We start from the raw sequence: 13951 nt of genomic DNA, 5'->3' as shown, positions 1-13951 counted from the left end.
TCCTTTTTCTGGAGTAGATTTTATTTGCTTTATCACAAAAGGTCATATATATTTTACACACACACACACACACACACACACACACACACACACACACGTTTGCAGCTCTGTGGATCAAGCACTGGCTCAAATGTGTCAGACAAGCGCTTTCCCTCAGAATCATGACTTCTAACCACTACATATTAGTCACTAAAAAATGATCTGCCATTTTAATAGATCTTTTACTTTACCGCACATACTTTTGTCCAAGCTTCTGTGTGATCTGGTTTATAAAAATACTCTTCTTCTCCCAGGAGGACTGGCTGTTTTGAACTCAGGGGGCTGTTAATGGTTTTTGAACAAAGATGTGTCACTTCCTACAAAGAGCTAATGAGGGGGATCCTGCGGGGTTCTGAGCCAGCAAATGGTATCTCTTAATCTCATTGAAATCCAGGTGGTCTGTTTAGTGTTTTAAATCTGCTCAGGGGACAGTTTAGGGCTCCTTCCCAGCTGCAAGGTCATTTCTAACGTTAACCAGAGACAAGGTTGCCTGTCAGGGAACTGTCTCTATCAGTACAAGGGAAGCTATCTACAAGTGGCAGGGAAAAAATAGCTGACCTCAGTCAGCCTGGCTAGTGACGACTTCCAGGCTTCCAGTCCTGTACTTTGAAAAGCCATTTGTAAGAAACAGGGCTTACAGCCCTGTACTGTGTCCCCACAGTTCCAGGAATATAATAGCATATGCGATGCTCTGTTGTGGTCGCTTTCCTAATGCGGCTTTCGATGTTCTACAGGACAAGGGCTGCATCTTCTCTACCTTTGCGTGTCTAGCATTGAGCCTGTGGGCTGGTCCATGCTATATATTCAATATGGCTCATTATAGGAATGTATGTTAACAAGAAGATTTCTGGTGTAGATATCAAGATGGAAACACTAAAGCTTTACACCTAGCCAAGAGTTTTTGGTTCAGTGGGTGGTACCTTAAGCTTTATTTTTTCTTTTTATTATCTATTTATTATTATTGTTGTTATTATTATTATTAGTTTTTCGAGACAGGGTTTCTCTGTATCTCTGGAGTCTGTCCTGGAACTCGCTCTGTAGACCAGGCTGGCCTCAAACTTACAAAGATGCTCTTGCCTCTGCCTCTCGAGTGCTGGGATTAAAGGTATGCGCCACTACTGCATGGCTCATCTATTTAGTTTACATCCTGGCCGCAGCCTACAGCTTCCATTTTTAAGAACGATTCTATGTGGTACTTCATCTCTGGTCCTTACCTATCTGGCAAGGCAGATATTGCAATTTCCATTTTCTGAGCTGCATCCTTGGCTGAGTAAATTATAATAGCACAAAGGTCAGAACGATGGCCTTCTGATGTTCAGCGTTTATCATGGCATGAGCCAGCCTAAACAACTGATGTTGTGTGTATGTCTGGAGTCCATCTTCCTAGCAGGTCAACCTACTTATTTCATCCTGTTATCTACCTGACTCGCCTCCAGAAAAAGATAAACGAAATCACCGTCTTCACAGGCAGGCATGTTTGGTCAGTTTTACAGCCACAATATTCTTGGGAGGACTAGAAGAGGAGCAAGATGCAGTGAGGTAGGTCAGGAAGCAAGGATGGTCACAAATCTACATCAGGTGGGCTGCGGTTTTCAATTCTTTCCCCCTTTGCAAACAGATTGACCAATTGTGGTGTGGGCAGCCTGGCTCCTGATGAGCCAATGTGAGCGCTCAGACCTTTGGCTGAGAAGGGTTTTTCTTGCTGTGAGGTGTTTTTGCAGATAAATGGCTTGTATTTAAGGTGAATTCCCAGGTCAGTTGTATATCCTTTTGAGTACTGGAGAAAGGGGCTGTTTGTGGGGAGGCTGACTTCAGATACTGATTCTGTTCCCGAGAGAGCAGCTTTGGCTACACTTTTTGGCCAGGTGAATTCTTTATTAGAAATGACAAGAAACTGAGCTGGCAGTGGAAATTAGTAGGAGTGTTAACAGGGGTAAACTGTTACCTCACGGTGTGTTTATCTCCTTGGATTTAAGTTGGTCTGCTCTGGCCAGTCATGAAACAAAAGCACAAGCATGATCTGTTGTCAAAACTCATGTCCAAATGGTTGACGTGTCAATGGAGAAGTAGCTATGACACACATTTAGAGATTTAGAAACTCCTCTTTTTTCCTTCCTGCCTGTCAGTGTAGTATTGTTATTAATATTTTGGTTTTGTGAGACGGGGTTTCTGTGTATAATAACTCTGATTGTTCTGGAGCCCACTTTGTAGAGTAGGCTGGCCTTGAACTCACAGAGATTCACCTTCTTCTGCTTCCCAAGTGCTGGGATTAAAGCCACCACCTCCCGGCTGATATTTACTTTTTGGGTTGCTTTAACCAACTTATAAACATTTGAAAATACAGTGAACAACCAGGAAAACTTACTGGCATTATTTTGGAAGGTGAGAAATATTACAAAGTTCTTTAAGTGTTGTTATCCAAGCTGTCCCAAGTTATCCAAACAGCTTTTACTGTCCAGTGTACTGAGTCTGTATCTAAAGCCACTTCGTGGAGACTAAGGTGTAGTTAACAATGTCTACACACTGGGAGTGGCCATGGAACAAATCGGTGGAATGTCCTGACTGGGCGTTACTCATCCGCGAAGCTATCTGTCCTGGGTTCTCGGGCACGGAAAGGGACCCAGGTTGGGGCTCAGGAGCCAATTGCAAGCACACTCATGACTCTTTTAGCAAAATGGAAGGCCGTGTCTGGTTTCTGTGTGAGGCAAAGTCCTTGTCTGTAGCCCTAGCCTTGAACTCAGTCCCGCTTCGGGAGTGCCAGGATTATAAACAACACCAGGTTGAAAACGTAGGTCCTGTGTTTTAAATCTTCACAGCTTCTTGTTAAAAACGAGAGTCAAAAGGGAAAATAAGAAACTAACTTTTACTGTTCTGTAATTCAATGGAAAACAGTGGAAGAAATGTCTTTATCCTCACCACAAGTTTTTCGGGATTCTCTGTAAAAATCGAACTCCTGGGGCAATTTAAATAGAAGCTGGCGAGGCTTCCTTGGGATAAGCAAAAAGTTAATGTTTCGCTAGAGTCGTCCTATCGAGTGTCCCTTCCAGTCCACTTTATTTCCGTCCCTGGCATGTAGGGGGGGGTCCCCAAAAGGTGGGCCACCGTGGCCGAGCTGGACACCTAGTGCTGGAGCAAGTCTCCTGCAGTCCAGGCGACCAGAGGAGGTCGGGTCGCCAGGCCCCCGCCTCTCTAGGCTGCTCAGGCTTAGGTGGCGCAGGGCGGAGCCGCAGGTTGGGGAGGGCGGCCCCAGGCGTCGGTGACACGCGGGGGGCGGGGGAGGCGAGGCGGCCGCACCCGGCCCTGGGAAGAAACCGGCCAGGTGTGGCCTGGGCGTCTGGTGCCAGCGGGGAGGAGACTCGCGCCGCCTCGACCAACACCAACACCCAACCACGACCCAGCTCCTCTGAGCCCTCGCCGCCCTCCGAGCCACAGCTTCGGTCCGGCTCCCGAGTCCAGCCAGTCGCCGTCCCCGTCTCCGCCCTGCTGGAGCGCTGAGCGCCCTCGCCAGCCTCCCGCGCCCCGCGCTCCTCTCTGGGAGCCCCTCGTGTGGTCCGAGGCAGCGCCTCGCGTATGCCGCGGTGCTGAGCTGCTCTCCTAGTGACCGGCGACATGAGCTGCAACGGCGGCTCCCACCCGCGGATCAACACGCTGGGCCGCATGACCCGCGCGGAGTCCGGCCCTGACCTGCGCTATGAGATGACTTGCGGCGGCGTTGGCGGCGGTGGCGGTGGCGGGGGCGGTGGCACCAGCAGGATGTACTACTCCCGGCGCTGCACCGTCAACGACCAGAACTCCGACGGCTACTGGTGGGTACCCGCCTGCCGCCGCCTAACTCAGTCCTGGATCTTGGGCCAGGGAGGGGCCCCGCCTTCGGGGCCGACCAGGAAACCCAGGTCTAGGCTAGGAAAGTGCTCTGCCCCAGGTCACGGAAGCGCAGGACCGGGTGTCCAGACGCCCAGCGCTCTCCACTGAGACCAGGGAGCGTGGGTGTGCCCGGGGACCCGGGCAACAGCCTCACGGTGAGACTGGGCCGGGTCCCACGGACCTCACCTGGCTTCTGTCCTAGAGCGTGGCCCTAGGGGCGCCCCCTTTCCGTCTCCGCTGTGAAGGGGAGCTGTAGAAGGCAGGGACACAGGTTCTTCCGTTGTGTCACCCTCACCCCACCCCGGCTGTCCCCTGCTCGGTGGGCCAGGCTGCGATCGCCTTTGTTCCAGCCGATAGGTGGGAGGTGAGGCAATGCTGGGCAGAGGCCACAAAACGCAGCTTACAAAGTAAAGTACAACTGTCGAGGGGCGGGGTCCCCTTTGCCGTCCGGGGGGCCTCGGAGGGACTCGGGGCTCACAACTTATGGTCGCTCCAGGGCTATGGCAGCGGTGGTGCTTAGGTTACTTGGCTACCCGAGGGCATTTACATGGAAGTTGCGTCCTTCGCCAGGCCTGAGACTCCCCTGTCACGCAAACGGGGCTCCTCCGCAGGCTTGGCCTCTGGGCGCGGGGTGCCTCTTCCCCACTCCGGCCACTCGGCAACCCCGATCGCACGCGAGGCTCCGCTCCCTCTTTAAAAAGACAAACAAACAAAAAAACCTAGCGGAGAAGTCTCCTGAGCCACTTTGTAAGAAGTATTAGTCATCTCTTTGATCTGTGTAGAGTGGGCTCAAGTTCTGGATGAGAGGGTGACCCTGGAGAAAGCACTGTGGCGCCCAGGCCAAGGAACCGCAGAGGAACCCACGGCACAAAGGGCTGGGTCCTCCTCACGGGCCCGTCGGGGAAATTCAGCCAGGGAGTCACGGGTGGGTGGGAGAAGGTAATGAGCATCCTTTCACACAGTCCCCAGAGCAGATCTCTGCGAGCCCACGTGAGCCGTGGGACTTTTGCGACCCGCCCCTTCCCAGCCCTACCCTGCTCGCGCCTCTGGGAAAGAGGCGGCTCTCCCACCGCGTTGAGACTTCCGCAGCGCTCTGGCCGCAGGCGGAGGAGGAGAAACCTGACGGCTCCGCTGGAGTTTTGTTTTGCAAGCAGTTTTAGAGACCGGACAGTCCTCCCAGTAGCAACCTGTTTTCTCCTTAACGTTATTTATTTATTTCTCGAGCGTCAGGGTACCTTTCCTCATTTTTAGAGATCTTTGCTTTCTGAACAAAATGTGCCCGGGGATTTCCACGAACGATTGTGTCCGGTAACACCAGGTTTTAAAACTTGGTTTTTAAAAGTTTATTTTAAAATTTGGCCGGCCATCTAAATATCAAATTTACTTTCTGTTTTAGCCTTCCTGGAATTACGGAGCCCCCGTGTCCTCCTTTTTTTTTTTTTTAAATAATGTGTGGGTTACACAATTCTAGTCTGGGTCATAATACGTAGGAATTTTTTAGTAGTTCTCAGCACTTTATGATCCAAGTTTTTATTATTATTAATCCTACTATTTAGTCTGCTTCTACTAGCCTAGCTTTCTTATCTTTTGTTATTTTTGCTGTCTTGGCCTTGCACACAGTAGGCTAGTGTCCTCCTGATCTACACCCTATCCCTCTTAAACTGACAACCATCAGTGCCTAGCAATTGGATATTTTACTTCCTTGGCTTCTTAAAGTTTTATAGAGAAGTAATATTTTTAATTTATCCATTGATATGTGAGCTGTGTAAAGATACATGTTTCATTAGGATTCTTCCTTAAAACATTTAATTTGGTGGAGGAACGATGTTTTTCGTTGTACGGTATTTCTGCGTTCTTGCCCCCCACAAAGAAAAGCCTGTTTATAAGCCTGTCGAACGTTATAGCTTCTGGAAGGGAAAACAGACCGAAGTGGAAAATGACCTCACTTTGAGAAAGGAGTTTATCCCCCTAAGGATTGCTATTGGTCCTGCTGTGTCGGGGTGGACCTTGAATCAGAGACTGCCATTCTTCCCTCGAGACCCAGGTGATAGCGCCCCCTCCCCCAAGCCTGTTGGACCTGTCCTCGGGCTGCTGGACAGAAAATGGCTCATAAGTGCTGACTTCTACATTTTCAATTAATGGAGGCTGAGTGGTGCGTCCGACCGTGCATCCGGACCTGTTTTTCTGGTCGCGGTTTAGTTTTGCGTGGAGGGAGCTCATCGTTCATTGCCTAGACTTTGCAGAAGTAAGGAGGCCCTGTCTGCCTGAGAGAGTAGGAGACCTAAGTGAACAATGAAGAATTTAATAAGTATTTGTTTCTTCCTCTCTGTACAGAACTCCATTTAGAAGCTGCTAGTTGAGTTTAAACTTACTTGTGTCGACGGGTTGAATTCAATCAGTGACTTTTGAAGTTGTGTGTGGCTCTTCCCTATGTAAACCAGTCACTGTAGAGAACTCGGATCTTCTTTTTGCCACTGAAGTCGCCTCAGAGTGTCTCTGTCTCGGTTTCATTATTAACTCTTGCTCATTTTCACAACAGGGTTAGATCACATTTACGTCGCAACACCCTCTCCTTTCCCCAGCATCCGTCTGTCCCAGGTTTACTTTAGGTTAGATGGGACCTATATCTACTTCATCTTCTCCTTGTGTTCCTCTTAGTAGGGTTTATACACTTGGTAATATAAAAGGTCTGAATTTTGAAAATAAATTTTGGATTTCTTTCTGTAAGACATCATATTAGTGCTCCTTTGAATGAAAGCAAAATTTCTGGGATCTTATTCTTGTAGCTAAAATGAAATATTGATCACTAAAATGTATTTGTCACCAAAGTAACCAGATCTCACCTTCAGCTCTTCCACCAATCCAAGTGTAGATTTTTGTGGATGGATTAAAGGCAGTAGGCATTCAGCTTCAGAAATATGTGGTTGTAATATCAAGGCTTATTGTTGTCCAGATCTGTTGTTACTAGTTAATATATGTAAAGTTCCAGTCTTTCATTGACTTAGGAAGTATTTTCTGAGCATTTCATGCATGTGTGAAGTTTATGGAGTTAAGGTGAGCAAACATGAGAGGGGGGTGTGCTCGAGCCCATACAACTACAAAGATACGAAAGGGTGGACTTGAGGGTATAGCCTGGTGCTGTAGTGTTTGCCCAGCAATCTCAAGGACTTGGCTTGCATCTTTTGCAACACATACACACGCATGCACGCACAAACACATGGACATACACACACACATGTGCGTTTGCACGCATGCACATACACACGCATGCACGCACAAACACATACGCATGCACGCACAAACACATGGACATGATCTCTGTGAGTTCGAGACCAGCCTGGTCTACAGAGCTAGTTCCAGGACAGGCTCCAAAGCCACAGAGAAACCCTGTCTCGAAAAATCAAAAAAACAAAACAAAAAAAAAAACAAACACATGGACATACACACACACACACATGTGCGTTCGCACGCATGCACATACACACGCATGCACACACAAACATATGCACGCACAAACATACACACACATGCACACACAAACACATACACACACGCATGCACGCACACATGCGCACACGAGAGCACACACAAGCTGGTAGTATGAAAATAGCTTCAAAGCTTTCACAGGTAGAAATAACATCTGTCATGGGGGCCTGGGTGAGACTTTATAAAAAAGCAGTGTTTACTTAGTGTAGTAGTAATTCAGCAGGTACAGACGGGTGTAGAGAGCTAGGGCAAAGTTCAAGAGGTGTGTGGAGTGGGCTCCTTGTTGAACATTCACTGAAAAGTGGAAAGGAGAAAGGAGGAAGGATTTTGGGAAAGCCTGGTGGAGGAATTTGGCTAGAGATGGAATCCATGCCAGGTTTTCATTGCCGCCAGACCCTCCCCCATTCTTTAGCAACGGGAGGTGTGGTGGTCCGTGTGCCTCTGGAGGGCACTTTCTGTGTCTGCTCTGAGGAGGGTAGTGCTCTGTGTGAACCTGTCAGAAGTCTGGGTGAGAGGGCCATTGCCCCACTGCAGGAGGACGAAAGGGAAGTCTGGGTGTGGGCAGTGCAGCGGAGCCATATGAGAAAGTAGACACTGCCCAGGTGGGGTCATGCTTCACCTGGTGTGAGATGTTAGGAGAGCCTGAGGACAGAGCTCAGAACCTAGGTAACTCAGAGGATGCATATTCTAATTTTTTTTTTTTTACATGATGGCAAAATAAGTTTCAGGTAAATTCAATATATGGCAGATAACATTGGCATTGTTATTAAGCCTGGGTAAATTGTATATTTTATCAAACATTAGATCCATGGTTAATAATAGCTCCCGTCACCTGCTAGACACCCGCGATAAGCCAGATAGTATGCACACCTCATGTAATCACAAACCTCACCACCAACATCCCAGTTTGCAGATGGGGAACTGAGGCTGAAGCGGGAAAACCCTTTGCCCAAGGTCTCGCAGCTCACGAGTGGATTAATTTATTATCCAGATCATCAGGCCAGCTGAGCAAAGATCAGACCTCTGTCGTTAAATTCATCTTTTCTACCTGCATCCTTTTTCTAGCCAGTACAGCTTTTGACTCCATTTTAATTCTGTTGCATCCTCACTCTGCATTTGGTGAGATACTTATTTTCTAATGCGTTGTTTGTTAATGCCCTTATGAGGAGCTTCATGTGTTTAGGAAAACCCCACCCAACATGATTCTGTATTACACAGACTAGTTGTTGATTCTGTATTGTGATGCTGTCTGATTGTTATTTAATGGGACAAAACAGCTTTCAACAGTAGTTTATTTTTTTTTCCCTCTAAACATGGGCATGATGTGATATTGTAATATCTTGGGAAGAGAAGATCTGCTGATGTTCTGATGTCTCAGCGCTGACTTCTTAAGGTGGAGCAAAGAGAAGCTGGGTGTGACTCTGAGAATCCACCTTAGCTCGGGTAACCAGTCTTTCCAGACGAGGAACTTCTAGAAGATTTTAGAAGTGTTCTGTCTGGATGAGTGACTGGGAGCCCTGATCCCTGCTCAACTCTTCTCCTCCTCCTCCATCTTCCTGGGTCCCAGTGACCCTGACTCTTAGAAACTGAAAATGATCAGAGGTGGTGCTGGGTGTGAAGCCACAGCCCCAGAGATCCCAAGACCAAGACACCAAGACAATGAGCCATCACCGGAAACAGCATCCTTGGACCTGCTAGTTCAGACCCTCAGTTTACACCTCACCACAGGGTGGAGGGGCTCATTTACTTTGCCACCATGGACAAAAGAAGGCTACATTTCATCAAAATAGGACCCTTTAGTGAGAAGTAACAGCAAACAGTTGAAGGTTGTGCATGGAAATAAGATTTTTGAAACATAAACATCTCACCTCCGGTTTTATCTGCCTTCTGGGGAAGAAGGAGCTGACATCTTCAGGGATGACAGGACAATATATAGATAATTTTTTTGAGGTTCAATAAAACAAATGTTTTCACATAGGAAAATATTTCAAACCAGAAATCTCTATTTTGACATTGAATTTGTAAGAACCAAATATTTTGGTGTCGTTTCCATTGAATAATAAAAACAAACTAAGGAAGACCTCTTTCTCTGAATTTTCTTACTCCTTCAAGAATCTTTTTGCACTGCTAAAACACACCACTCTCATTTCATCGCCTGAAAGTTGTTTTTGAGTCTTACAGGACTCCTGGATGCTGCATGCTTAATACCCAATCTGTTCCCTCTTTAAATAGACTATTTTAATGACTCTACTGCAGCATAAAGTTGTATGTCTTCACAAAGGATGCTGCAAAAGTTCAATGTATGAATCCACCATCCTTTCCTTGTTTTCCTGTTGTTCCTTGTCTACTTTTTTCTGCACATCGTCCTTAAAATAATAGCTTGGGGCAAAGACAGTAGCACAAAAAGGAAATTTCAGAACCACATCTTAAAAGCAGGAGCAGCCACCACAGGCAGAGCCCCTGGAGTCCACTTCTACAGCCCTCTGTAGACCTAACTACACACCTAAGCCTCACTCACTGCGGAGGTGGGGGTTCCCACCTGCTGGAGATACAGACAGTCAGGCAAACAGCTGGAGTAGCATGTCGGTTTTGTTATAAAGTCATAGACTATACAGCTGGGAGTGGTGGAACTGGGAATGAGCTCCCCTGGTCCCAACTCTCGGGTCTCTGAGAAGGTTGTGGCAGGTATGACCAGTTTGTCCCTGACACATAGTAAATGGTGGAGAACCACCCTAAAAGAAGATGGGCATTTTATTGAACTACTGCCCCCACAGGTTTGTTTGTTTGCTTTTGAGACAGGGTTTCTTCATGTAACTGTTGCTGTCCTGGAATTGGCTTTGTAGACCAGGACTGTATCTGCTTCCCGAAGGATGGGATTAAATGTGTGAGCCACTCCGCTACCACCACTCAGCCACCGTTCTTATACTGGGACAAAATTTAAAGTCAGAGGAGACTTGTTCATCTAAACCTTTACCCCTCATTTGTTGCATGGAACAGCGACTGGGAACGCTCCCCGGCTGAGCTTTTCAGTCAGGGCCACCAGTTTAATGTCATCAGATAGTCACTTATTCGCCTTTGTTTTTCTTCCGCTCTACTGAGCCCAACAAGCAGGCATTAAGAGCCCGCAGTGTGCAAAGCCTTGTGTTGTTAGGTGCTTGTAGGAGGGGAAGATGATGAAAGTGTGGGGTAGCCACACCTGTGTGTGCAGAAATGTAGGTAGGGGAGTGTGGGTAAGCCCCAGGGAAGAGGTGTCATTGGGCCTGTCACTCCTGAGGAATGGCCATCCAACAATCCAGCTGATGGCGAGGGTGTTAAGTGAGTTAAGCGTTAATAGGCTAAAATTACACTTTTTGCTTTGCTTTACTTAAGATTCTTGGAAAGAAGCTAGCAATGTTGGATACATGAAAGACTACTTTGAAAATTATAAAGAGAAATGATTAGGCCTGAAAGTAAAGTTGCAATTTCCCACAGACATTTACTGAGGTTTTTTTTGGGGGGAGGGGAGGGGAGAATGGCATTATTCAATGAATCTGAATACAGAGAGATATACAACTTCATTTCTGGCATACCTAAAAGACCCTAAATGGCACAAAGGAGAAAGGGAGGGAGAGAGGAAGGAAAGCTGTAACATTTGGAAGAGGTTGTGTACACACAGAAGAAATCTAGTAAGGTGGACTGGACGGCCAGTGAGCAATAAAGATTATTACGAAGTTATTTTGTAAAGCAACATAACTTTGCCTTGAAATGTTTTGTGTCTGTCACCAATTTCTTCCCTATTATATTCTAGGAGCAGATGTTCAACAAATGCTTTAAGATAGCTAATTTTGGAGTCTTTTTTCCTTTTTTTAAAAAAGTGAATGTTATTTGAACATGCTGAGATAAAACATAGCTGGATGCTGTTCACATACACAATTGTGTAGTCTGTTTTTGGACTGAACTCCAGAGCGCATTTTCCTTTTAACCACTGATGAAGGGATCCTTTTACAAAAGCTTAGTGCCATTCTTGTTTAAACAAGTTTTAGAATGAATTTTTAAAAATGTTTGCACAGGCAGGTTCTGTGCGGGCTGAGTCATCTGTCTTTCTGAGTTTGAAGATAAAACAATGTCGGAAGAGTTCATCCTCTAAGGAGGACTCTTTCACTACCCGAGAATATCTATCAATTTTAGCCTGCACGTCAATAGTCTTATCATTTAATCCACTTGAGCTCTCCCCCGCCCATATCTTTTACCTTCTGTGTCTATAAAACAAAACACATTTTCAAAGTGGAACGTAGTTCAATTCTGAATGTGGTGTATAAGCTCGTCACTTTGGGCTGGGAATGAAGCTTGGTTGGCAGAGGGCTTCCCCTAGAATGCACAGAGCGCTGGGTACACCCCTGGCCTCCACATAAGCTGGGTGTGGCTGTGTAGCCTTTTGAGCCTAGCACTCAGAGATGGAGAGAGAGGGCTGCCAAGGTACACTGGATAAGAGTAAGCTCAAGCAACTGGTGGTATAAGCTAGCAGTTGAACATTTGCCTTGCTTCAAGACAAGGGTTCGAGTCCTAATACCAAAAAAAAAAAGTAAAGAAAAAAATCAAAACTAGTGTGTTTCCTGAAGCTGCTTCCAACACTGGTTAAGGAGGCTTCCTTTAAGGATGAGATAATGGAGTCCTCTCTGCTACCCATGGCTTCGTTTTCTGTCCTTTCCGTTGCCTATTGGTCAACCACTGTCCAAAACCACCAAATGGACATTAGGCAGGAGTGGTAGCTCATGCTTGGAATCCCAGCACTGGGGAGATAGAAACAGGGTCAGAAATTCAAGTTGACCCTTAGCCACAGAGCTAGTTTGAGGTCAACGTGGGAACATGAGATCTTGTCTCAAAAAATAAATGAGTGGGGTGAGGGAAGCGGCTCACTCCTGTACTCTCAACACTCAAAAGACCGAAGGAGGAGGAGTGCCGTGACAGTAGGAGGCCAGCCTTGGTTACACATGAAGGTCCTGTCTCAAAACCAACATACAAAAAGTAAAACAAGCAAAACACTGGATGACTCTAGAAATAAGCATTCTAAAGTTTGAAATGCCCGTTACTACGATGCGCTGTTATATTTAGGTATGACAGCTCTGTTTTGTTATCACTATTCTCTTATTGCACCTTGTTTATAGATTAGGCATCACCTAATTCATATACATGTATGAACAGGAGAAACGACAGCTTTCGGTACTGTGAAAATAGATTTTTAAGGCGACAGTGAAACAGGCTTCACACCTGGCTCCGTGGCTGTAACTGCGGCACTCAGGAGGCCAAGGTAGGAGTACCATGAGTTTGAAGTCAGCCTGATTATATCGTGGCTTCTGGGCTAGCCTGTGCTATAGAGTGAGAAGCCACTTCAACAACACATGGATTTTAGTGCTCGCCAAGGTTTTGGACTCTTGCTGAGAGTCTTGGTGCTCGGTACTTGGATATAGTAAATTAGGCAAAAAAAAAAAAACCAAACAAGGCAAGAGTTCTTACTTTGACTATTCAAACAATTTAGTCTTTCCCTTTTTTGTTTTGTTTCAGTTTTAAAGAAACCTGATTTCTGTGTATCCCTCTTCATTTACTAAGATGCAAGGCAAAACACAGGTTAGTGTAGCCAGGACATTTGGTGAACACATGCAAGTCCTTTAGGAAAAGGTTTAGAGCTGTTTAGAATTATTAACAGCACACGGAAATCCCCCTTTGTAAGGACTGTTCACATACGTGTGGGCAGGGTGAGAGGGTCAGACGTTTTGTCTTAGGTAGGATCCAACAGGTCTCCAGTCATAGAACTGTCTTCCACACTACGAGGGCATAACCAAGCTGAGCAACCTGGCTGCTCTCACCCGGTGTGACTGCCCCAACTCCCTGGTGGCAACTCACCTGTGAGTGTCGTGTCCTGCCTAATAGTGGGGTTTCAGAAGCTCCAGAATTTATGTTTTCTTATCCAAAGAATTTCACCTTGTAAACTGACATAAAATGTGTATGGCACTTTGGATATGTTTATTGTTTATTCATAATTAAGTTTGAACTTCCTGAGTCTGTATATATTTGGAGTGTGTGTGTGTGTGTGTGTGTGTGCGCGCACGCATGCATGCACACACGGTGCTGGGGATTGAACCCATGGCCTTGCTCGTGTTATGCACATCCTCTACCAGCCAAAACCCCTATTTAATACATTTTTATTCCGAAGTAGATTTTGATTTACAGGAAAGTTGCCAAGCTGGTACAAAGTTCTAATGCATGCCATACCCAGGTGTCCTTAATTATCTGTCTTATGGCTCAGGTTATTGCCATTTTTACTGTGGCATGCCTTGTTAAGTCGGTTAAGAAAGTCTGACTTTTATTGTGTGGAGAGACAACTCTTTCATTCATGTGCCTAGAACTGGCATTCTCTGTGGACATCGCCGCCTGAGCCACCTTGTTGAACAGAACTTTCCCAAATGTTCCAGAAGGAAGGCACTCACCTTTTAGTGGAGAAAACAAGTTGGCTGTGAATCCCAGTCCTCAGTAAGCTGAGGCAGGAGGATTGCTATGAGAATGAGGCCAGCCTGGGCTACATAGT

General features: G+C 46.4%; 1 protein-coding gene across 2 annotated transcripts in view; it reads left to right on the top strand.

The window, feature by feature from the left end:
- The first annotated feature begins 3485 nt into the window (after positions 1-3485).
- Dsp (desmoplakin) overlaps positions 3486-13951 on the top strand; it is a 46543-nt gene continuing 36077 nt past the window's right edge. Inside the window, exon 1 of one of the 2 annotated variants that reach the window (XM_075969860.1) lies at positions 3486-3845. In XM_075969860.1, coding sequence (XP_075825975.1) covers positions 3649-3845 — 197 coding nt within the window. In that variant the 5' untranslated portion in view covers positions 3486-3648. The remainder of the gene's footprint in view (positions 3846-13951) is intronic. The other variant, XM_075969861.1, reaches the window with a different exon arrangement.

The sequence above is a fragment of the Microtus pennsylvanicus genome, chromosome 4 (genome assembly GCF_037038515.1).
Source record: "Microtus pennsylvanicus isolate mMicPen1 chromosome 4, mMicPen1.hap1, whole genome shotgun sequence".
In the NCBI taxonomy this organism is placed as follows: domain Eukaryota; kingdom Metazoa; phylum Chordata; class Mammalia; order Rodentia; family Cricetidae; genus Microtus; species Microtus pennsylvanicus.
The sequence above is the reverse complement of the archived record's forward strand: the minus strand, read 5'-3'. Positions and strand labels throughout refer to the sequence as shown.